Here is a 21,461-nt window from a genome sequence, read left to right on the forward strand (position 1 = left end):
TACAGTTTGCTAAGTTTATACCTGTTGACCTTAAAAAATGACTTTATTCAGAAATAGCAAATAACCACAATGCAAGACAAGCCAGCTGCAGCCAAAACCATAGGGTAATCCAACAGAGGAGAGAAATGTTATTCTAAAGAGAAAAAGGAGGAAATTGGGAGGGGCTGTTTTGAATGAAAGTCCATTGGAGAAAGGCAAGAGTCTACGGTGATGGCAGTTTCTCCCTGGGTGAGTTTCAGGGGTGCTTAATTTCTTGTAGGAGATGCAATGCACCTCTTTTCCTCTTGGGGCCTGTAACTGATGATTCTTACCTATTGATGATTCTTCTGTTAGGGTCTGTAATGGCAGTTTTTGACGTTGAATGGTACAGCATGAGAGCTCCCCCTTTTGGACTCCTGACTCCATTTTTGTTGAGGTTTCCTCTGATCGCTTTTTATAGGCCCAAATATGTAACTTTCTGAAGTAATTGTAAATGGTAGTGTATCTTTATTTTTAGCTTCCACATGTTCGTTGTCGTGTAGAAATGTGACTGTGGCCTTGCTGAGCTGCCTGCCCCACAGAAGAGCCCCAGGGATGGGGGAAGGGTCAGAGGTGGAGAGGGATACGAGTGCCAGGGTTGTATCATGTCCACGTATGTCAGCCCCTAGACATCACAGGTGACCTTAGGGAGATGTCTGAGGTTCCCTTCTGGGTGGGGAGGAAGCTGTAGGGGAGGCTGCCCTGACACCCCCTCCTCTCTGTCTTCAGCTCTAGGTCCTCTCCCCACTCTACCCTTGCTGTTTCCTCAGTTGGCAACTGTGGACCATCGCCCTGCGGGGGAGGCCGACTGCCCCAGGTCTGCGGGGACACTGCCCTTGCGCTGGGCAGGTCAGGCAGGCCTTGGACTCCGCCTTCCTCCTCAGCCCCTGCCTGCTGCCCCTCGTCTCTGCTTCCCCACAGGACCCAACCCAATGACTAGTCTGGATGTCACCTCCCAGACTGACCCCAGCTTCCTCTTCCACGCTGGCTTGCTGCCCTCCCTGTGACTTGTTTGGACAGCAGGACTTGCGGAGGGGACCTCTCCCCAGCCCCTTTCGGGAAATGCGGACCTTCTGCGGGGTCGAGTGACTTCGCGGGGGGCCTCTCCTCTACCCACCTGCGTGGGCGGGTGCGCACCTGGAGGCCCACGCGGAGGTCGGGGGCTGCCTGGCGCCTGGGAGGAGACTCTGTCCCTGTTTCGGCGGCAGACACGGCCGTCCAGCCCGACGGAGGAAGGTCCCGGGGCGTAACCGCGCCTTTCCTCCCGGCCCCGGGCCCCCTGCCCGCCGCCCCCGGGCCCCACCCCGCGCGCCCCGCCCCGCGCCCCGGCGCCACCTCCCAGGGCGGCCCGGCCCGAGCGCGATCCTCGGCCCGACAGCGGCGCGGCGGGCGATGGACGGCGGGGCTGGGGGAGGGCGGGGGGCCGGGCGGGGGCCCGATGCGCCCCCGGCCCTGGGCGCGCTGCTGGGCTACCGCGTCTACGCGCGCCGCTGGCTCTTCCTGCTGGTGCTGAGCCTGCTCAACTGCTCCAACGCCGCGGTACGGGGAGGTGGGGGCGCGGGCGGGGGGCGGTGCGGGGAGGTGCGGGGAGGTGGGGGGCGGGGGCGGTGCGGGGAGGTGGGGGCCCAGCCGGGTGCGCGGGGTCGCGCTGCAGCCCCGGGGGCTTGGGCGCAAGCCCCCCCCCCCCCCACGGTGGGGTGGATCGGGACACGGGCCCCTGGCTGCAGGGTGGAGGCGGCCTCTGTCCTCGCAGTGGTGCCTGAGCCTGGTCCCTGCCACCTGCAGTGGTTTGGAAAGAATTCCTCTCCTGCCCAGGGCGAGGCGGGAGTCACTGTCTAGCTGACAAGGGGTCTCCCAGTAGCTCCCCTCGCTCTGGAAGACCCAACACCTGGCAACCGGTCGGGCCCTGCCTGGCCCTGCCGACTCCATCCCCCTCCCCCCTGCTTAGGGTGCCGGCGCCTTCCTTCGATTCCTGACCCCTATGGGGACTCTCTCAGGGGGCCTTGTCTGCAGGCCCAGGTCTCCATAACTGCCCAGCTGGGATCTCCGGCGACTGGTTACCTGTTGTAGAATGTCCCCAGGGCTGGCAGGGACTCCCCCCGAGACCGCTTGGTCAGCCAGTGAGAACAGGATCTACCAATCTCTGGGGCTTGGGGCTCCAGCTTCTCCCCAGCTCCCGCTGGAGGCTGGCGTCCCTCCTTCCCCAGCCCACCACGTACAGTGGGTTTGGTGGGGTGAACATTTTGCGGACCCCACCCCATGCTCCTAGGATAGGTGTCCTCGTGCACTTGGATGGAGGGAGAGCTTGGAGCCACGCTCATCATGTCATGCTGGCCACCTGCTCACGGGGTCAGGCCGCGGTGCTGGCCCACCCCGGGCTGCACGGGGCAGCCTCCATCTCGTTCGCCGGAGCCGCCTGCTCTGCCTGCTACTTGCCTGAACGAACCTGCCCGTGACTCCTTGGTTCCCACGGAACCCCAGGACCGCCCAGGCAGCACTAGGCCCCCACGTAATCAGGTCATGGAAAGCTACCTTGGCAGAAGGTAGCTGGGGAGGCCGTGAGTGGCCGGGAGACGATCGGGACGTGCAGAGCCCCGAGTGCGGGTGGCGGGCAGGCGTGGACGAGACCTCTTTTTTTCTGTGGGACTCAAGCACTGTGCTTGTACCAGGTCCCCATCTAGGAAGCCAGAAAGGGTTTTTGGTGCAGGGTCTCCTTCGGCCCCTGACGCTGCTTTGATGAGTCTGAGGTCGGTGGGTCTCTTGGTGGCCTGAGGAGTTCCTTGCACACCGAGGCAGTGTCTGGCTGCACTCCCCTTTGGTCCGCGGGTTGTCATGGAGCAAACAGGACTCTCGCCAGGAATTGTGATCCCTGCTCTGGTCACCCCTGGGAGCACTGACCATCAGGCTTACCCCAGCCACGTCCACTCGTGTCCTTCGTCTGCAGCTGGGTACCCACAGGTCCCAGGTTCCTAGAGGGCAGTGTCGGAGGCAGGTGGAGCAGTGTCTGGAGTGAGGTCCGGGTGGCCCCACAGTGGCCCAAGGAGGCAGCCCAGGGGTGTGGGCAGGGGCGAGCATGGGGGGAGCCATCAGCACCCTCAGAGGGATGTGAGCGGCACTGGCAGGGCTGAGAGCAGATTGAGGGGAGTTGTTCCCATGTTGCCTGGCGCAGTTTGGCCCTGTCTCTGCTCTGCTGGCCACAGGCTTGGGGAAGAACAAGGAATGGCCTTGGCTCGGCGGGGCGGGTTTGGGGAACAGATACCATGCTTTTTCGCTGCTGGATCAGTGTCTTTCTGCACCCGGAGGGTCTGTCCTCTGCTTTGCCCTGTAAAAGAAAAAAAAAAAAGGGAACAAAAGGCAGATGTTGCCCAAGTTCTCTGTCATGTGATGCTCTGCAGTCGGCATCTGCGTGGGTCAGCAAGCCTGGACCTCACCCACTCGGCCGTGGAGGATGTGGCCTGGGGCCAGCCCCTGCATTCCCGGGTCTCACAGGGTGGTAGTGATCGTGAGCTTTGGATTGTGATGCCCTCATCTTTGGTCCATCCCTGGCTTGCTTCCCTTCTTTCTCCAGCAATAAGCCTTGGAGAGCCCCTCCTCTCACCCGTCCTCTAGGGAGGAGACGCTGTCTTACCTCCTCAGGAAGTCTTCCCCGCTGACCTAATGGAACTTACTGTTTGCTAAAGATCTGTGAGGTTCAGAGTCCTAGCTCTTGACAGGACCCAAGGCTGGGAAACGTCGCCTGTCATGCTGTCAGAGAGGGTCTTCCCTCCCAAACACTTGGGTCTCCTGAAGGACGGGTGGGCTGGCCTTGGGCAGGGCCAGCCCACAGTCCAGGTGTTTTCACCTGGGGCTCAATAGCTGAGTTTGTAGACAAGCTGGGGATACCATTTGGGCCCCTTTCTGTCCCCCTCCCGGCCATGGAAACATCCCTCCCACTGCCCCTTCAGTGGCTCCAGGCCCACCCTGCTTCCTACCCTTATCTACCTGGTTGTTCCCCATAGACAGCGAGCGTCCCCCCAGATGGGCTCCTCTGCCCAGCCCATCTGCACATCTATGCCATGGGGTGCCAGGGCCACCAGCTCTCCTCATCGAGACCCCCTCTTCTTTCGGCCCGGGCCCCAGTGCTGTCCAGCACCCGGTCTACGCCCCTCCCTGACAACTCACCACACAGAGCTCCCCTTCCCCCTGCAGACACCCGCCTCTGGGCCCTCCCCGTAGAGGGTCCTGCAGGCTCTGGCCAGGTCTCCAGCTCCTACCCCTCGGACCACGCTGGCAGGATGGTGGTGCTTCAGTCCCAGGCATGCTGTCTGACCTCCTAGCTGGTGCATGCCCCCGGAGGTGACTAGTGGAGACTCTGGCTCCTGTGGGACTGCCGGACACTCTCTCCCTCGGGCTGGCTGCCCAAGCCTAGGACAGCAGGTGGCTGTGATGTCTGTAGCACCTTCCCCCGGGGCTGACACCGGTGTGTATCCACAGCTGTGGCTCAGCTTCGCCCCCGTGGCCGACATAATCGCCCACCACTTCGTCCTCTCCACCGAGCAGATCAACTGGCTTTCGCTTATCTACCTCGTGGTGTCCATCCCGTCCGGCGTGGTGGCCATCTGGGTTCTGGACTCTGTTGGGCTTCGCTGGGCAGTGAGTCAGACGCCAAGGAGGCTGGTTCTTAGATGGGGCAGGGTCCTTGAGTAAGGGCTCAAGAGCCACTGCTTCCTCCCCCGGGGGATCCCCAGGCAGAGCCGTTGGGGGGGCAGGACAGAGGTCAGGGTGCTGGGGAGGGAGTCCGGGCTGACCAGGCAGTGCTCTGACCCCATCCCTGCAGACCATCACGTGCGCATGGCTGAACTTTGCTGGGAGTACATTCAGAGCCCTGCCCTCTCTGGCCATCAAGATCGAGGACCCGTTTGCCTTCCTTATGGGTGGGCAGAGCCTCTGTGCCCTGGTGCAGACCATGGTCATCTTCTCTCCAGCCAAGCTGGCTGCCTTGTGGTTCCCGGAGCACCAGCGCGTCACAGCCAACATGATCGGCACCATGTGTGAGTGGCAGGGCTGAGGCCGATGGGTCCTGGCACTTGCGTGCTCCCTGCTCTCCGAGGGCAGGGGCTCGGCCTGTGAGCCGGGGACCAGGCCTGGCCCAGGGCGGGGCAGACACGTGTCTCCATCTGCCCATCCAGCAAACTCCTTGGGCATCCTGATGGCCAACCTGCTGTCACCTACCCTGGTGAAGAAGGAGAAGGACATCCCCTGGATGGTGAGGGAGCTCAGACGTGTGTGCATTCACGTGGTGTGTATGTATGCATGCTGGGCTTGCATGTAATACATGTGGGTGTGTATGTGCTTACGTGTGGACGTACAAGTGTGTCCACAGCTGTCTGTGAGTGCGCACCTGTCCCTCCCTGCTGGTGACCCCACCGGCACGTGCACTTGGTGCACACAGGGTTTTCGCACCGCCTTCGTGCCAGGTAGGGACCAGGATGTCGGTTTCCTTGCTGGGGGGAGGCCCTCAGTTAGGTGAGGGGCTGGCTGGAACAGGAGGAGGCGTTGAAGGGAGGGCTAGGGACGGAGACAAGGGACCGGCGGAGGCCGTGAGGTGGATATGAGGTTGAGGGGTAGGGGCTGGGTCCCAGGCCAGCGTGTCTGCTGAGCAAGGTGGGGAGGATCACCCCAGGTGGCAGGTGCTTGGCGTTGGTAGGATGGAAAACCCGGGCATGTCTGAGGGGAGACTGGTCTGACCTGGTCCAGAACGTTGGGGAGCCAAAGATGCGCTCGCAGGGTCCAGTCGGGACCTCGGTTGGGTCAGGGAGTGGGGCAGGCCCTGGCAGGTTCCGAGGGTCAGGGGGCTTCAGCTGTGCAGCTGGGCGAGCGCTGAGGTCGTTCATGAAGGCGGGCAGGAAGGCTCAGGGGGCAGTTTGGCGAATCCGGGGCCTGGGAGAGGCTCGGGCGACGGCTGTCCCCGTGGGCGCCACCCTTGGGTGATCTTTCGGAAGGCAGGGTTCCCGAGAGCAGAGCGGGTCCTGGGGCTCAGCTTTGTCTGGGAGGGCTGGCGGTGGGGTGGCTGGCAAGGGGGCGGTGTGCCCAGAGCGGTGGGGATGTGGTCCCCGTGTGCACGCGCACGTGTTTGCACACTTGCACACAGCCCCTCACGCGTGCCCTCTCCTTAGCTGGGCATCTATATCATCCCCGCTGGCCTCGCCTGCCTCCTGGCCACTGCCTGCCTCTGGGACAGCGTGCCCCCCAGCCCGCCCTCTGCGGGGGCTGCCCGCTGCACCTCGGAGAGGTTCCTGGAGGGGCTGAAGCTGGTCAGTGCGATGGGATCCACACCGGGTGGCCGGGTGGCCGGGTGCGGGCACAGGCTGAGGAGGGAAGGGGCGGGACAAGCCCGGGTGCCCCGGCCCCTGTGCTGAGCGGGGCTTCTCCCCCAGCTCCTGCACAACAGGGCCTACGTCACCCTGGCCGTGTGCTTCGGGGGCGGCATCGGCATCTTCTCCGGCTTTTTGGCCCTCCTGGAGCAGGTCCTCTGCGTGAAGGGCTACTCGAAGGTGAGTGCCGCTCCCCGGGCCCCTGTCCCGTGAGCCCGCGGCCGTGACCTCCACCAAGCCTGGGTCTCCAGCCCTGGACCCCTGGACCCCTGGACGGGGAGCCTCCCGTTGCGGGCGGTACTGACGGGCCGTCCCTCACCCTGCCACGGGCTCTCGGGGACGGCGGGCAGGCTGCTCCCCTGGGGCCCCGGCATCCCTGCAGCGGGTGATGGGGTGCCCCGGCCTCCTCTCCTCCAGGAGTTTGCAGGCCTTTGCGGGGCCCTCTTCATCGTTTTTGGGGTCCTGGGGGCGCTGGTTCTCAGCCTGTATGTGGACCAGACCAAACAGTTCACCGAGGCTGTCAAGATTGGCTACTGTCTGACCTCCGTGGTCTGCGTGGCCTTTGCCCTGGTGAGTCCCCCTGAACCAAGACCACCCTACGGGGGCGGGAGGGGCTACTCTGGGGCAGGGCAGCTGGAAGCTGGTCAGCAGGAAGCCAGGCCTTGCCAGCCTTCGGCACTGCCCGCGGGGCGGCCCCCTGGCCCTGGTGCTGCCGTCTTGGCTGCTCTGCACGGCCAAGACGATGCTGGGGGGCCTGGCTGGGTCTGTGTGCCCAGGGCTGCGTCCCGCTGACCGCTGCCCTGCCCCGCCCCTCTGTACGGCCCCCTGCCCCCCAGGTGTCTCAGCTGCAGGGACAGACCCTCGCGCTGGTCACCATCTGCTCACTGCTCGGGCTCTTTGGCCTCTCGGTGGTGCCCATTGCCATGGAGCTGGCAGTCGAGTGCTCCTTTCCCGTGAGTGAGGGTGCCGCTGCAGGCCTGGTGGTTGTGCTGGGGTGAGTGTTCCTCCACTGCTTCCCTGGGGACCCTGAGACCGCCCCTGCCCCAAGGCCACGGAGCGGGCCACCCGCCTGCTCTGGCGAAGGCCACCGCGTTCTGAGCTGTGTGCAGCCCTGGGCAGGCCGCTGTGCCCCGAATGACCCGTGGCGGTGAGCGGCGAGCGGTGCCCGGGGCAGGGCTGAAGAGCCTGTGGCTGTCCAGGCAGGCTGCGGGTGCGCTCGTCGTGGTCCTGCTGACGGCCCTGAGCGTGCGGCGAGCGGAGCCGTCCACCTCCACCTGCCAGGATGGCCAGGGCCCCCTGGACTGGAAGGGTGAGTGCCTCCGCTGCCCAGAGCCCCCGGGCCCAAGTGAGGAGGTCCGTGCCTGGTCCCTCACTGGCCACGGTGGGGGTCGGCTGGGGCCCTGCCAGCTGCGTGGCTCCGCTGGGGCCTGCGTGGGGAGCTCCGGCCGCGGGGCGAGCCTCAGCCGAGCGGGACCGTGTCTCCCCAGTGTCCATGCTGCTGATGGCCGGCCTCTGCGCCCTCTTCAGCTGCTGCTTGACGCTCTTCTTCCACACCCGCTACCGGCGCCTGGAGGCTGAGGCCCGCATGAGCCGCTCCATCCAGGATGACGCTGACCGCGCGCCCCAGCCGGCGGCCACCCCCTGAGGCTCCCCGAGGCTCGCCACCCCACGCCACCCCTCGGCCTCCGGTGCGGACCGTAGGAAGCTCGGGGCAGCTCGGTCCTAGAGCCGTGGCCCTGTCCCCCGCCTGTTTGTGGAGCCCTGAGGCCCTGGAGCCCCCAGGACTCGCAGAGAGGTCACGGGGTCCCTATGGAGTCTGGAAGCCAAAGGAGCAGTTGGTCTGTCGAGAAGTGGTCCTGGGCGTGAAGGGGAGGCCAGGAGGGGCAGGCTTTGGCCACCGCGTGCCAGCATCCAGCAGCCCGGGCACCCGCGGAGCACAGCGGGGTGGCCTACGGGAGGCCCCGAGGCCGGGGGGACATGCAGCCGCTGGCCAGACGGGTGCCCCAGCGGCCAGGCCAGGCCCGGCCCAGGGTGGCTGGCACAGGAGCAGTGACGGGGGGGGGGGGGGGGGGCGGCTGTCTTGAGAGGCCAGGGCTGTGGGGGAACTGGATGGATCCTGGGCCGTGGGGTCCCCAGCATCACTGAGGCGAGTGGACAGTTGTGAGAAATGCCTTCCTTGGGGGATCCCAGCCCCCAGCTTCTCTCAACCTGCGCTGCTGAGCAGGGGGCGTCAGGCTGGGCTGGGAGGGGCGGCAGGGGGCGCAGGGGCGGCAGGGGGCGGTCCCCCGCAGGTCCTTGCTGATCCTCCCGCCCCCAGCGGACCCTTCCCCTCCAGACTCTCCCAGTCCTGAGCAAACGCTCGCACCCCCAGGAGGACACCCTCCCCCGCAGACACTGGCAGGCAGATTTGTGGGTTCATGTTTATTGAACGGGCTGCAGCCTGGGGGGCGATGGGGGAGACGCCCCTCACTCCTCCTTCTCCTCCCCGTGGGTGAGCACGTAGCTCAGCGCCTTGTAGTCCAGGTTGCCCGCAGCATCGATGGTGGCAAACTGGAACATCTGGTCCACCTGCGGGCCGGTGGGGGTGGGGGTCAGGCCCAGGGAGGAGGGGAAGGGGCGAGGTGGCCAGCGAATTACAGGCACTGAACTCCAGCCGGCTCCCGTGTGGTTCTTGCTTGTGGGGGGGGTGAGCCGGGGGGCAGCGCCCTGCCCACCCCATGCCGCAGCCTCTGGGGGCCCGGGTACGTCCCCTGGCCAAGCCCCCCGCCCCCCAAGACCACGGAGGACCATGGGGAAGGAAGTGGGGTGAGGCAGCGTGGGCCAGACCTCTTCTGCAGTCATCTTGTCTGCCTGCGACATCAGCAGCCTCTTGATGCTGAGGACAAGGAGGGAGGAGCTGTATCAGGCCGACCCGCGAGAGAGGGACCCGTGAGAGGGACGCCCCCCCGCGGTGGGAGGCCCGGGTGGGGGGTCAGCTTGCCTGGCGGGGGGGCCCCCCCCACGGTACAGGCGCCTCTCTCAGCCTGGCCGGAGGGCGAGTCCTGGGCTCCGGGACTCACTGGGGCGTCTTTCCTGACTCACGCTCGGGGTCACCTCCCTGGGGGGCCCCGTGGGGGGGGGCGGGGGAGACTGAGGCACGTGCCTGCTACACTGGGCACGCCCACTCCCGCCTCCCCCCCAGCTGCTGAGCCTCCAGGCGGCTTACAAACCCAGCGAGGGTCGAGGGTCGAGGGTCGGCCCGGATACCCCGCCCTGTGGGCAGGACCGGTTTTGCCCTCCGTGACCCTGAGGGACAGGGATCTGGGGCGGACAGCCCGGGCCTGGACCTGGGTGGGCGGGGGCAGGGGCGGGGGCAGGGGCGGGGGCGGGGGCAGCCCTTGGTGCCGGGGCCACACTCACTAGTCCTTGTTGATGCTGCCTTTGCCGTCGGGATCCAGCATCTTGAAGGCGTTTAGGATGGTCTCCTCGCCATCCGTACCTGCTCACAAAAGGGGGTTTTCAGGGCTCCAATCCCGTCCCAGGCCCCAGGGTTGGCCTGAAGGAGGACCTGCAGCTCCCAGCCGGCGGGTCCCTAGGATCCTGCCCAGGCCCGAGGCTGACGTGAGGCCCAGGAGTGAAGGACGGAGGCTACAGGACGCCCGGCAAGCTCACCCGCCCCACAGACGTGGGAACCAGAGTGTCAGGTTCTAGGGCTTTTCGAAACACTTGAAAATCTGAATTTTCATGTGAAATGGCGTCAGGAGCCAACAAAATGCACGGTGCCTCGGCCGCCTGGCCCGAGGGCTGCCCCTACCCCCCCGCGGCTCCCACCTGTCAGCTTCGCCCCGAACATGTTCAGGAACATGGTGAAGTTGATGGGCCCCGAGGCCTCCTTGAGCATGGCGTCCAGCTCCTCATCCTTGACATTGGTTTTGCCTGTCACCAACACGAGATGGGGTCACAGCCACCCTGGCCGCCATGTTGTTGATGTGACCCCAGAACAACGCTGGGGACGCGAGCCAACGGGGGGACCTGTCAGCAGAGCCCCAGACCCTGGGCCCTGGGAGGAGGAGGAAGAGGCGAGGCGCGGGGCTTACCTGGGGGTGAGGGGGCCCAGAGGAAGGAGACGCACCTGTTCTCCCCCGGGGTGGCCTCGGCCTGAGAACGTGCCCCCACGCGGGGTGAGGGACAAGAGGGCCAGCCTTCGGCTCTTCAGCGGAGTGTGAGCCGGCCTCCCCGGCCTCCCAGGTCTGCTCTGGGCTTCCTTACGGTGCTCGGGGGGAGGAGGACACCCCCCTGCTCGGGGCTCCTCTAAGGTGTCGGCCCCTCCCGGGAGCTTCATCCCAATGACCCCATCCGGGGCGCCCATGCTCGGGCTGTGCCACCGGAGAGGGACTTCTCCCCGGGGGGCCCAGCCCACCTCCTCCAGCCCACGGGCTATGGGATGCCGGGTCAGGCTGTAGGGCCAGAGCGCGTTCCCGCGAGGTCGTGGCAGAGTTGCGCCCCCGGGCACCTACCCAGGGAGGCGTAGGTGTCCTTCAGGTCCTCCTTGTCAATGAAGCCATCTCGGTTCTGATCCATTAGCGTGAACGCCTGAAACCGAGGCCAGGCTCACTGGGTTCCCAGGCGGGCCACCCCGTTAGCGCAGGCTTGTCCTCTCGCTGCTTCCACAGCGAGGCTCAGCCGGGGTCTTTCCATCACCTGCGTTACGACTCACAGGGGACCCCTTGGGCGGGAGTTACTGGGACAAAAGCGGAGCCTCACCTCCTTGAACTCCTGGATCTGGGTCTGCTCAAAGTTGGAAAAGACGTTGGAGGATGCCCTCTGGGCCCGGAGGCCCCCCCCTTCCTTCTTCTTCGTTTTCCTGCTGGCCTAATGTGAGGACACCAAGGCTGAAGGGCCTCCAGGCGGGTGTTCGGGAAGACGCGGGGGGTGCGTGTGGTTGGCACTCGGGCCCCTGGGCGAGGCCAGCTGCAGGTCTGGGTATGAAGTGGCCCGACCGGGCCCGAAAGCCCTGCGCCCGGGGCCTGCCGTCCAGCCAGGAGCCAGCTGGGCCTGAGTGTGCAGGCGGCCGGCCAGCGGGTGGGCCTGTTCTGGGGACCCGTCCAGTGCGAGGCCAGGAGCCTCCACCGTCCAGCCCCAGACTGTCACCGGGGCCCAGATCTTCCCCACCGCGCGCTCTTACACAGGCAAACACTTGTGTCGGCGGCACCGTGACCGCACAGCCACGCGCACACTCACGCTCACACTCCTGCCCGCTGCCCGGCGGGCCCCACTCACCATGCCCAGGCCTGCCTGCTGCGATGCTCTGCGCCCCCTGGGCTCGGGCCACCTGTCTTAAGCTCCTGCCCAGTCCCCCAGGACAGCTCGGACTCCGGCTCCGCTCCCTACAAGGACAGGCCTAGGGCCACCCTGGGGACTGGAGGGACTGCACAGTGAGCTTTGGCACTGGCGGGTGACTCAGATGCCCCCCTCCCGCCCTGGCGCCGGCTTCCCAGGCACCTCCCCGCCGCCCCTCACCCAGAAGCCTTTGTTCTGGCTGCGGAAGCAGAGGAAGGCGCCTCTCCTAGATTTGCCCAAAGTCCCTGTGAGGGGCTGGTGACCAAGCATCCCCCCCCCGGCATGTCGTGTACGCCCTCGCCTCCCCGCTTCAGTGGCAGGAGAGGCCCAGAGCCCCGTCCCCCTGGCAGAGCAGGGACGTTTCTGGGGTGGAGTGCCTCGGGATGGGCCGAGCCCTGCGCCAGCCTCCAGCCAGGTTTCCCCACTACATCGCGGCTCAGCAGGCAGAGTCTGGGGAGGGGACCTGGCCCAGGTGCCTGTGGGGTGATGTCAGGCTTAGAGATCACCCCAGGTCTTGGGGGGCGTGACCTGCTGGGGGGACCTGGGGACTCCCAGAGGGAAAACACGTGAGTAACGTGGGGGACCTGGGCTGGGCTGCACTCCCAGTCGAGTGGGTCTGACTGTGATGCTCGGAGAGAGCCTAGCGGGGCTGCAGGAGCGAGCCCCCCCGCGGAGAAGGGAAGGTGCTCAGGAGGCCCCTGATGTGGGGAGGCCTGTGGACACCGGCGGAGCCCCTAGGGAGGTCTCCCGGGCTGGCCGCACTAAAGATAGCCGAGGAGCCGCCCGGGGGGGCAGATCAGGATTCAGCAGGACAGCTGCCCCGACAGGTGCACAGGCGTCAGCAGGCGGCTCCAGTGTCCTGAGCCAGGTGGGAACCCCCGAGGCCCTCAGGGGGGGCCTGGGGCCAAAGTGAGTCTCCCCCAGCCTCAGGGGGTCCCCCTCGGGCAGCCATGTGCGTGTGGGCGTGTGTGCCTGGTGTCCTCACCCCCCCCCCCCCCCCCCCCGCCCACCCCACCCCCTGGAAGCTACTGATGGGTGGTCCCCTCCAGCACCCTGGCTTCACATTCAACCCCAGAGACACTTATTTTTAATTCTGGAAGCAGGAGTTGCTGAGGAGCCTTGTTTATTTTAACATCCAGAGAAGGGAAAACATGTTTGCCACCCGAGCTCATCAGCTCGGCTGCCCGAGGGCAAGACCCCGGCGGGGTGGGGGCGCACTCAGCATCCCCACAAGGCGCGCTGCTGGAAGAGGCTTAGTTCGGCCTTGTGGGGTCAAGGTGCGTGGACAGCTTCCTCGGGGGGCGGTGAGGCTGTTGGGCAGGCGTCGCCCCACCCCGGCCTGGCAGAGGCATCGGGCAGGGTCCCCAGAGAGCCCGGGCAGGGCCCTGCAGGACCGAGCTGGCTCCCGCCCCCGGGAACCCGCCGTGATCCTGCAGTCCCGGGGCAGAGGTGGAGAGGACCGCGGGGCCGCGGGCAGGCTGAGCCCAGGAGCCGGAGGTGGCCGCGCCGCCCTGCGAGCACCCGGAGCGTCTGCCTCCGTGTGCCGGGCTCTTCGGACTCGGCTGAGTTCTCTCTGGAAACAGGAGGGCTTGGGAAAGTTGGGAAAAGTGGGCTCCCGTCTGGCGTATTGGGGGCCCCAGAGAGGCTCAAGCTCCGGTTCCCAGGGCTTCGGCCTGGATCAGTGCAGGGCCGGGCCGAGGGCTCCTCCTGCCGGCGCCCCCCACCTGGTTGCCTGGGGAGCCATGTGTCCCCACAGCCAGCACGCCCTGGCCCTGGGAGCTGCTCGGCCACTGCTGCCTGCCGTGTAGGGAACCCCCTCTGCACCCCTGCGGCTCACCTGGTCGTGACGTCACCCCCTGCACCCCTGCGGCTCACCTGGCCCTGACGTCACTCCCTCTGCACCCCTGCGGCTCACCTGGTCGTAACATCACCCCCTGCACCCCTGCGGCTCACCTGGCCGTGACGTCACCCCCTGCACCCCTGCGGCTCACCTGGCCGTGACGTCACCCCCTCTGCACCCCTGCGGCTCACCTGGTCGTGACGTCACCCCCTGCACCCCTGCGGCTCACCTGGCCGTGACGTCACCCCCTGCACCCCTGCGGCTCACCTGGCATGGCGTCACAGGGTGAGCGCAGAGGCTCAGAGGGTGGAGCGACTCAAAGGAGAGGCCCCCCGCGTCCCGCCGGAGGAGCAGAAGGGGGAGACTGCGGGGCTGCTGGGGCCCTCGGCCGGCCAGGCTGCTCCTCCCGGGAAGGCCCCGCCCCGTGCAGGGGAGCCGCTCCCCAAGGGGCGCCCTCCGCTCACCCCTGGGTTCCCAGCCCAGCCTCGAAGCCCGTTCCCGTTGCGGCCCCTGCGGGCGACCTGGGGCGGGGCGTGGTGGCGGCTCCCTCCCCGGCGCGGGGGCCCCGGGCCGCAGAGCCCGCAGCCAGGGCGCAGGGGCCTGTGTGTTTGCTGAGCCTCACGCGCTCGGCAAACCCTCGGGCCCGGCGGGCGGCCTCCTCCGGCGCTGAGCCCGGCGGACGGCGGGAGCCCCGCGCACCCCGCAAGGCCGCCCCGCCCCCACCCCGCGGTCGCGCGTGCGTACTGGTCGCCAGCGGCGCGCCGGGAGGGGCCCCGCCCCGAGGGCCGCGCTGTTCCGCCTCCGCCCACCGGGAGGCGCAGGCTCCCGCGCACGGCGCACGCGGCCCTCGCTACGCCTCTACGTCACCGCGGCGCTTCCGGCGGCGGCGGGTTGTGCTTCCGGCGTGAGGCTCACGGACAAGATGGTGCCGCCGGTGCAGGTCTCCCCGCTCATCAAGGTGAACCGGGCTCTGCGGCCGTCGGCGGGCGCTCGGCCCCGTGGGGCCCCGCGTGCGCGACCTCGGTGGGGTGGGAGCCCCGGCCCCGACCCCTCCCCGGGACCCCGGCCCCCAGCCCTCGCCCCCCCGCCCCCGCCGCCCTGACCGCCCTGACCGCCGTCTCCCGCAGCTCGGCCGCTACTCCGCCCTGGTCCTCGGCATGGCGTACGGAGCCAAGCGCTACAGTGAGTGACCGCGGGCGCGCGGGGACCCCGAGGGCGGGACGCCTGGTTCTCGGGACAAGTGGGTGCGTGGGGGTCGGGGTCGGGGGCGGGGTCGGGTCGGGCTCTCGGGCGCCTCAAGGTCTCGCGTGGACCGTTTCCCTCCGCGCGGCGTTTCGGCGAAGAAACCGAGCGCCTGCGCGCCTCCCCGCTGTGCCCCCGCAGGTTACCTGAAACCCCGGGCGGAGGAGGAGCGGAGGGTGGCCGCCGAGGAGAAGAAGCAGCAGGAGGAACGGAAGCGGATCGAGCGGGAGCTTGCGGAAGGTGCGGGCGCCGCGGGCCCTGGGCTCCCGGGGGGCGGGAGAGGCCGCGGGTGTGCGGGGGGGACGCGGTCGGCGCGGCCCGGGTGGGTCGCCTGGGCGGCTGTGGCGGCGCCCTGACGCGGCTGTTCCCCTCCGGACCTTTCAGCCCGAGACGACAGCATCCTGAAGTGAGGCTGCCCTGCCCTGGAGCGGCGCGCGCGCGAATAAAGGCTTTCTGTGTCGTGCGATGCTGTCCTGCCCCGTCTCCGGTTGTCTGATTCCCCGGCTCAGGCCCGGCCGCCGCTCTCCGTTTTCAGTGTGTGCGGCCTGGTGACGGGGAGCGGGTTTTAGAAGACACGGGGTGCTGGGTGCAGGCGGGCCGCGGACACTAATCCCGTCGCTTGTCTGGGGTGCCCGGCTGGGGCGCCCCCACGGGAGCAGCTGGCGCAGACACAGCCAGCTCGGGTGTTGTGGGTGCTGCTGGGTCTTCACTAAGCCTGGCGCAGACCCCTGGGGGGCAGCACAGGCGCCAGGCTGGGAGGTGGCCTGATGCCCTTTGTCTCCTTGTCGGGAAGCCCCCCCGCCCCAAGCCTCCCCCACCCTGGGGAAGACGTGGCCAATGGACCGGGCTCTGGTGGGCTTGGGCTCTCGCATCTGCTCCTCTGCCTCCGGGCTGTGCTCCTTCCAGCCTCAGGCCTGTGGGTGGAACATGCTGTCTTCCAGCCCAGGTCTGGATCACATCCCTGTCCCTGAGCCAGGTTTTGATAGAAAAATGGATTCATTTGCAAACGTGAGGGGAAGGAGGAGCAGCATGTCAGCACTTGAAAGCCTTGGTTTTAGTCAGGGCGAAGGTTGGGGGAGCCCGGCCCCTCCCGCAGTGCTTGGCGGGTGCCGTCCGCTTGGTGGGTGGCCTGGCCCTGATCACAGGCAGGGTGTCCCCAGGAGCCCTTGCCGAGAAGGGACCTGCCTCCTCCCTGTCCCCCCACCTGCCCAGGAGCTCGGGAACTCTGGAAGCATCCGATTGTGCAGCTGAGAGCAGCTTGCTGTGGGTTCAGTGTCCAGGGTCGGGGGAACCAATGCTTTGGGGTTAAAAGTCCCTAGTTTCTCCCAGATAAGTAGCATCTGAATCGCACAGGACTCGTGTGTCCTGGTCGAGTCTGGCCATGCTGGGCCATGAGTGCGAAGCGGTTACTTGGACGGGACTCGGCAATGCCAGGCGATCTGTGCGGAGGGCTGTGCAGGCAGGGGTTGTCCTCAGGTCAGGCCTGTGACCCCTCTTCCACTCGGGCTTTGACCTTCTGGCAGAACTTTCCGGTGGGTCACACGTGATGTGCCCTCCACCAGAATCTCTGCCGTATTGAAGAAAAATACAACTTGTTTTTATTTTATTCCGAATGTCTGGTCAGGGTTCCTCCTAAACCAGGTTGGCAGCAGCACACACGTATCTCGTCTACCCGTGTACACATAAGTACTCGTGCGCTTGGCGTTCCCACCCAGCCCTCGCGGACGCACAGTTCACAGCCCCTTTCCAGAGGGCTCTCCATGGCAAGCGGTGGGACACCCGGAAGGTGGCTGAGCGTGAGGTACACTAAACTTTATTCATAGTTGAGTTTATAAAAACACAGATCTTAAAAAAGTTTCAAGATATCCAAAATTGTCTTTAGTCATTTTCTGGGGCTTCCTCACATGTAGCAAACCCTTAGAGGCGGGGGCGCCGTCCGAACCCGGGAGCAGCTCACAGGATGCAGCAGGTGGAAGACTTGGGTGCGGGGCCACCGTTGCAAATCTCTGTGCCCGCTGCGAGAGAGACGGGACGGTGAGGGGAGGGTGAGCACGAGGGTGAGCACGGCCTGCTCCCCGGCGTCCTCCTCGGCCCGGTGCCCGCCTGAGCCGATTAGCCAGCCCCGCCTCGGCCCTTCCTGCCTTCGCTCCCGTGACCCGTCGGCTCCGGCCCTCACAGCCCCGAAGCCCTGTTCACGTGCATTTCCTCCCGAGGGTGCCGGGGCCCAGGTGCCACATGCAAAGGCCAGGGCGGCGCCATCGGGTTCCTGGGGGCCACGACCCTGCCGCGGAAGCACATGCTCGCAGCGGTAGCCGCGGAGACCTGTGACGCGGGCCGGTGAAGCGTGTCCCGTGCGCCCGACTCCTAGTTCACTTACAGGTCTTATGTTTGTTCCGCTTTTTTAAAAAGATTTTGTTTATCTGAGGGGGCGCAGGACGTGTGTGCACAGGCAGGGCGGGGCGCCAACGGGCTCCCTGCTGCGTGTGACCCCGAGGTCACGGCCGGAGCCTCTAGGTCGCCCTTTGGTCTTCCACCGGTTTCTGAGGGCAGCATGGACGTTACGGGTGGATTTTTCTGAGCGGGTTAGTGGGGAGCGGTGGCCACTGCGGGGATGTGTCTGCCGGGCTTCCCTCCCCTTTTGCAGCGGAAGCCGCATTCAGTTACTTGGCTGGAGGAAACGCGGTCCTGGCCCGGAATGGAGGGGCCCTTCCCTGTTCCCGCTCGCCAGGCCCGCGCCTGAGGGTCCCCGTGCCGCGGGCCACCTGCCTGCCTCCAGGCTCGCCTCTGCTGCCCCACTGTCCCTTTACACGCTCCGCGGGCGGCTAACCCGTGCCCACCCCTGCGGCCCAGACCTTTCTTGGCTGTCGTCCTGTCCTCTTGTTGCTGCTTCTCCTCCTCCAGGGCCTTCAGCTTGGCCTCGTACTCATCAGCCAAGGCCTTCCATTCCTTCCTGTTGTTCTGCAGTCGGTCGAACATGGGCAGGATTTCTTCGTGGAAACGGGAAAACTCCTGGACACAGAATCAGGAGGTCGGACCACACCTCTCGACAGTTCCCAGGCAGTGGGGGCAGGTGGCGGCCCCACGGCCTGGCCCTTGCTGACACCAGCCTGCCCCCCAGCGCCTTGCCTCGCTCCCCTGGGAGGAAACCCCGGGGCGGGGGGCTGCCTGACGGAGAAGGGGAGGCCACTGAAGGGTCACTTCGCAGCACAGCCCTGGGAGGGAGGAGGGGACGGGGAGCTGCGGGGTGTGAGTGCCCATGGCGTGGACGGCCACAGCCGAGCAAGGACCCCGAGAATGCAGAAGGCACATCAACGGCAGAAGGGGGATCCCGGGGAGACTCAGGCAGACGTGCAGGTCTTGCAGCTCCTTCTCAGATGTCCTACGTCACACGTGTGTGCATGTGTGCACATGGAGTGGGTGGGTGGACTCGGGGAAGGCAGGGGCGGAGGGAGCGCTGTGGTGGGGCCGTGACCTGCGACCTCAGGACTGGGATGCACATCCTGGTCCCGTCCTCCTTCCCAGTGCTCGCAGCCCCGCTGAGGGGGCAGTAAAGGGAGCTGGGGTGTGCGGTGGTCAAGGTGGGGCGTGGCCTGCCCGGTCAGGGGTGACTTTGCTCAGCACCAGACCACCCCTTGGTCACAGTGTGGGTCCCTGCAGCCGCCAGGGCCAGAAGGTGTGGAGCCCAGGGCCGCATAGGGCATCATGTGGGAGGGCTCTGCACCTGGCCCCCCGCACGCCCCCGAGCGTCCTCTGGGCTGCGAGGTCACAGCTCACGTCCACTGTCAACCTCGAGTGTGCAACGTGTTGGTTGGGAGAGGCCTTCCCAGCTGTGGCAGGCGGCCCTCCCTGTCCTGGCCTCACAGCCGTGAACACATGTGCTTGCAGGCAAACTGCAGTCTGTGCCCTGAAAATGTGTAGGCCACGCATGGGGGCCCTAGATGGGGCTTGGGGTGAGGCCTCCCGGTGAGTGGAGGGCCCTTCCCGAGGGTGGAAGCTGCTGGGTGATGGCGGGAGTGACGCTGCGGCTTTCAGGCCTAAGTGCCGGGGGCAGAGGTGGGGCTGCGGCAGGTCAGGCCCCGGGCCAGCCCGCGCCGCCCGCCTGTGACCCCGATGCACGCTGCTCACCTTGTACACGAACGTGCACACGAAGTCGATGAAGCCAACCTGTAGTTTGGGGAGCTCGGCTGCCTTGTTCCGGTCCATCATCGGCTTGTGGGGGAGCAGAGACACCTCCTCTGAGCCTGCAGGACTCGGCCCCGGCCCGGCTCGCAGCCCCGGCGCACAGTGTCCGTGGGATGAGGGCGGAGCCTCTGCTCGGGGCTGAGCCTCCCGATGGCGCTGGGCCTGGACGGGGGCGCCCTCCCTGCTTGGGGCCACCGGGCAAGGCCCCTTGCCCGCACCCGAGCCCCTGGTCCTTGGGAGCCACCCTCGGTGCTGACCACAGCCCTGGCTTGAAACCCTGTGGGCAAACTGCAGGTGCCCTTCCCTCGGTCTGGCCCTGGCCCCAGAGCCTCCACCTGAGGTTGGGCGGCCCTGGACAGTGCGGTGCTGTGCCCGTGCCCTTGGGTCACGCCGAGGCCGCGTGGACGGCGCTGTGCCCGTACCGGTCCACGCCGAGGCCGCAGTGGTCCAGCACGCCAGTCGAGCCACGTTGCTGACCCGAGGACATCAGCCTCGTCTGTCCCCCGTGTGGGCCGGGCCCCGGCCACGGGCCTTCCCTGGCACCCTACTGTCCCCGGGCCAGGCCTTCCCGGAGCAGCTCCCAGCCTGCCCGAGCCTCACGGCACAGCCTGCTCCGGCCACTCTCACAAGGACTTTCCATTTCTGCCCGGGCACCACAGCTTCCTGCAGACCCTAGGTCGGGGTCTACACCCTACCCAGATCTCGAGCCATCGAAGTTCACACCCACCTCGTGTCACATGACCAACCCCACAAAGTGAGACTGAGGTCTCCGACCCCAAGTCCCCAGGGGTCCTCTGTGTGCACCAAGCGAGGCCCGAGGTTACCAAGGAGCCTGGTGGGTAGAAGATTCTGGAAGTAACACTCACAATAGGCTGCTGATCCAGAACTGTTCTTTCCAAGTCCCCTTGTTCCCAGAACTCAGCCGCCACCAACAGAGCAACCTTGGGAGGTGGGTGCATAAAAGGCAGTCATCTTGGGGGGTCAGCGCTTGGTCAGAAATTGAGGAAAGAGGCTCCTGCCCTCCTCTGCCCTCGGTCTCCTGTGTCCCAGGCCCTCTGGGGCCCCAATTCTTCAGGCTGGGCCTAGTGCACAGGGAGCTCATTGGCACTTCCCAGTGTGGCCGCCAGCCAGCCCTGGAGCAGGGGTGGGGCAGGGCTGCAGGCCTGGGGGCTACTTGCAAGAGAAGGTTCTGTAACCCTCACCTACCCCCCCCCCCCCCCCGCAGGCTTCCTCTCCCTGGTTTCCCGAGGCAGGGGCCCTGCATGACTTCTGACCTTGCTCTGGACTTCCCAGGGCTTGGTGATGGCAGACAGGTCACACGCCGTCATCATCATGGCCCTGCGGGCAGACGAAGCTCCAGAGCGCTGCTGGCCCCCTCCCACCCCTCCACGGCCACCTCGCACTCCCCCCACTGCAGGCCTCACCCTCGTGCTCCCCCCCTACCCCGGCAACCAGGTATTTATCAGGCAGCCTCCCTGTGGACCTCGGGGGCAGGCCTGCAGCGGGACCCAAGTCCTGAATCCCCGTATCGTGGTGCATCAGCGGAGGTTCATAAAGTAAGGAAATCACTGCCAAGGTCACGAACTAAGGAAATGGACCGTCTGATCCCCAGTCCTGTCCTGTCCTGTCCCCCGCAGAGGAGGAGGAGCAGGGCAGATGGAGCGCTGGCTTGACGCTTTAGCAAAGCCGTTTAGAGACGAGCTGCTCTGTTGTGGCCCCCTCGGGCAGGACCGGGGGTCTTCTAGTTTTGTGGGGGGACGTCTGAGATCGACCAGCTGGGGGGGCTCCTGTCGCCCCCACTGCTCACATGACTATCTCCTTCCGCGTCGTCTCCAGGGACAGGTACTCCACCCAGCTCTTCCTGTCCTCGTAGTTCTTAGACTCATCCACGATCTTCTGGAACATTGTCCTCTTCCTGAACCCCAAGAACAAAGAGTCGACGCCCCGCCCCCTTCCTCCTCGACCCTCACCCAAGCACCCTTCTAGGAGAGAAACCGAGGCAGAGAGCCCAGGTCTGTGGGGCCCCTGCTCCCCACCGCAGCCCCCCGCGGCTCCTGGCTGCCCCCACAGGGAGGCGGGGGGGGGGCACCCACTTGAAGTAGAGTGCCAGGTCGGTGGCGATGATGGCTATGTCCATGAGGTGGATCACGTGCTCGTGCTGCCGCCGGTTCAGGTTCTGGTAGATGTTCAGGGTCTGCGGGGAGGGCTTTGGTCGCGGTGCGGGCCGGTCTGCCCCCCTCCCGGGTCCGCCCGTGGGTCCCTGTCGGCCCGGCTCCTACCCCAGGTCGTGGCACCGCCCCCGGGGGGCCCAGGGGACCCAGGTGGCCTCCGGCTGGCGCTGGGAGGCGCTCGGCCCCCACCGCTGCCTGAGACTGGGGTGCACCCCCCTCCCTGCGGGTGTCAAATCCAACCCACCGCCCTGACCCCACTGCAGCCCCCGACGGGCCTCGGAGGCCGCTCAGAACTCAGAACCCTGTGCTGTCGTCGCTGGGCCGGGGGCGCGGGAC

At 66.5% G+C, this 21,461-nt stretch overlaps 3 protein-coding genes and 1 long non-coding RNA gene across 7 annotated transcripts in view; 2 read left to right on the forward strand and 2 right to left on the reverse strand.

The window, feature by feature from the left end:
- The first annotated feature begins 1,410 nt into the window (after positions 1-1,410).
- Positions 1,411-9,023, forward strand: SLC49A3 (solute carrier family 49 member 3). Its single transcript, XM_072784905.1, has 10 exons — positions 1,411-1,557; positions 4,492-4,650; positions 4,835-5,048; positions 5,187-5,263; positions 6,174-6,311; positions 6,435-6,551; positions 6,789-6,941; positions 7,208-7,365; positions 7,571-7,680; positions 7,859-9,023. Exons 1-10 carry the CDS (start codon positions 1,411-1,413, stop codon positions 8,014-8,016), a joined length of 1,431 nt encoding a protein of 476 aa, XP_072641006.1. The 3' UTR covers positions 8,017-9,023.
- On the reverse strand, positions 8,778-14,245 carry MYL5 (myosin light chain 5). Of its 4 annotated transcripts, none has more exons than XM_072810194.1 (8): positions 13,798-13,933; positions 11,631-11,769; positions 11,115-11,222; positions 10,868-10,943; positions 10,182-10,286; positions 9,771-9,849; positions 9,198-9,246; positions 8,778-8,939 (listed from the first exon to the last, which is right to left on the reverse strand). In XM_072810194.1, exons 2-8 carry the CDS (start codon positions 11,631-11,633, stop codon positions 8,838-8,840), a joined length of 522 nt encoding a protein of 173 aa, XP_072666295.1. In that variant the 5' UTR covers positions 11,634-11,769; positions 13,798-13,933; the 3' UTR covers positions 8,778-8,837. The 4 variants fall into 4 exon arrangements, with proteins under 4 accessions (XP_072666295.1, XP_072666305.1, XP_072666319.1 ...); XM_072810204.1 differs by having other exon boundaries at positions 11,631-11,737; positions 13,798-13,932; XM_072810218.1 differs by lacking the exons at positions 11,631-11,769; positions 13,798-13,933 and adding an exon at positions 13,995-14,245.
- Positions 14,246-14,345: 100 nt separating this feature from the next.
- Positions 14,346-15,238, forward strand: LOC140623700 (uncharacterized). Its single transcript, XR_012023262.1, has 4 exons — positions 14,346-14,488; positions 14,658-14,712; positions 14,914-15,012; positions 15,157-15,238. It is a non-coding gene; the product is annotated as an uncharacterized lncRNA (long non-coding RNA).
- Positions 15,239-16,569: 1,331 nt separating this feature from the next.
- The window catches only part of PDE6B (phosphodiesterase 6B), a 28,243-nt gene continuing 23,351 nt past the window's right edge, over positions 16,570-21,461 (reverse strand). The window contains exons 16-22 of the mRNA XM_072810189.1: positions 21,048-21,148; positions 20,762-20,869; positions 20,229-20,292; positions 19,821-19,895; positions 18,898-18,981; positions 17,625-17,781; positions 16,570-16,787 (exon numbers count right to left, since the gene is read on the reverse strand). Of these exons, the coding sequence (XP_072666290.1) occupies positions 16,726-16,787; positions 17,625-17,781; positions 18,898-18,981; positions 19,821-19,895; positions 20,229-20,292; positions 20,762-20,869; positions 21,048-21,148 (651 nt within the window). The 3' untranslated portion in view covers positions 16,570-16,725. The remainder of the gene's footprint in view (positions 16,788-17,624; positions 17,782-18,897; positions 18,982-19,820; positions 19,896-20,228; positions 20,293-20,761; positions 20,870-21,047; positions 21,149-21,461) is intronic.

This window comes from Canis lupus, chromosome 2 (assembly GCF_048164855.1).
Source record: "Canis lupus baileyi chromosome 2, mCanLup2.hap1, whole genome shotgun sequence".
In the NCBI taxonomy this organism is placed as follows: Eukaryota; Metazoa; Chordata; class Mammalia; order Carnivora; family Canidae; genus Canis; species Canis lupus.

Coding starts and splice junctions, on each gene's coding strand:
- SLC49A3 (XM_072784905.1), top strand. CDS start 1,411: ATGGACGGCGGGGCTGGGGGAGGGCGGGGGGCCGGGCGGGGGCCCGAT. Junction 1,558..4,491: donor TCAACTGCTCCAACGCCGCG/GTACGGGGAGGT, acceptor GTGTATCCACAG/CTGTGGCTCAGCTTCGCCCC. Junction 6,312..6,434: donor TCCTGGAGGGGCTGAAGCTG/GTCAGTGCGATG, acceptor CTTCTCCCCCAG/CTCCTGCACAACAGGGCCTA.
- MYL5 (XM_072810194.1), bottom strand. Junction 9,247..9,770: donor GGCAGCATCAACAAGGACTA/GTGAGTGTGGCC, acceptor CCTTGTCCTCAG/CATCAAGAGGCTGCTGATGT. Junction 8,940..9,197: donor ACAAGATGACTGCAGAAGAG/GTCTGGCCCACG, acceptor ACCGGCCCGCAG/GTGGACCAGATGTTCCAGTT.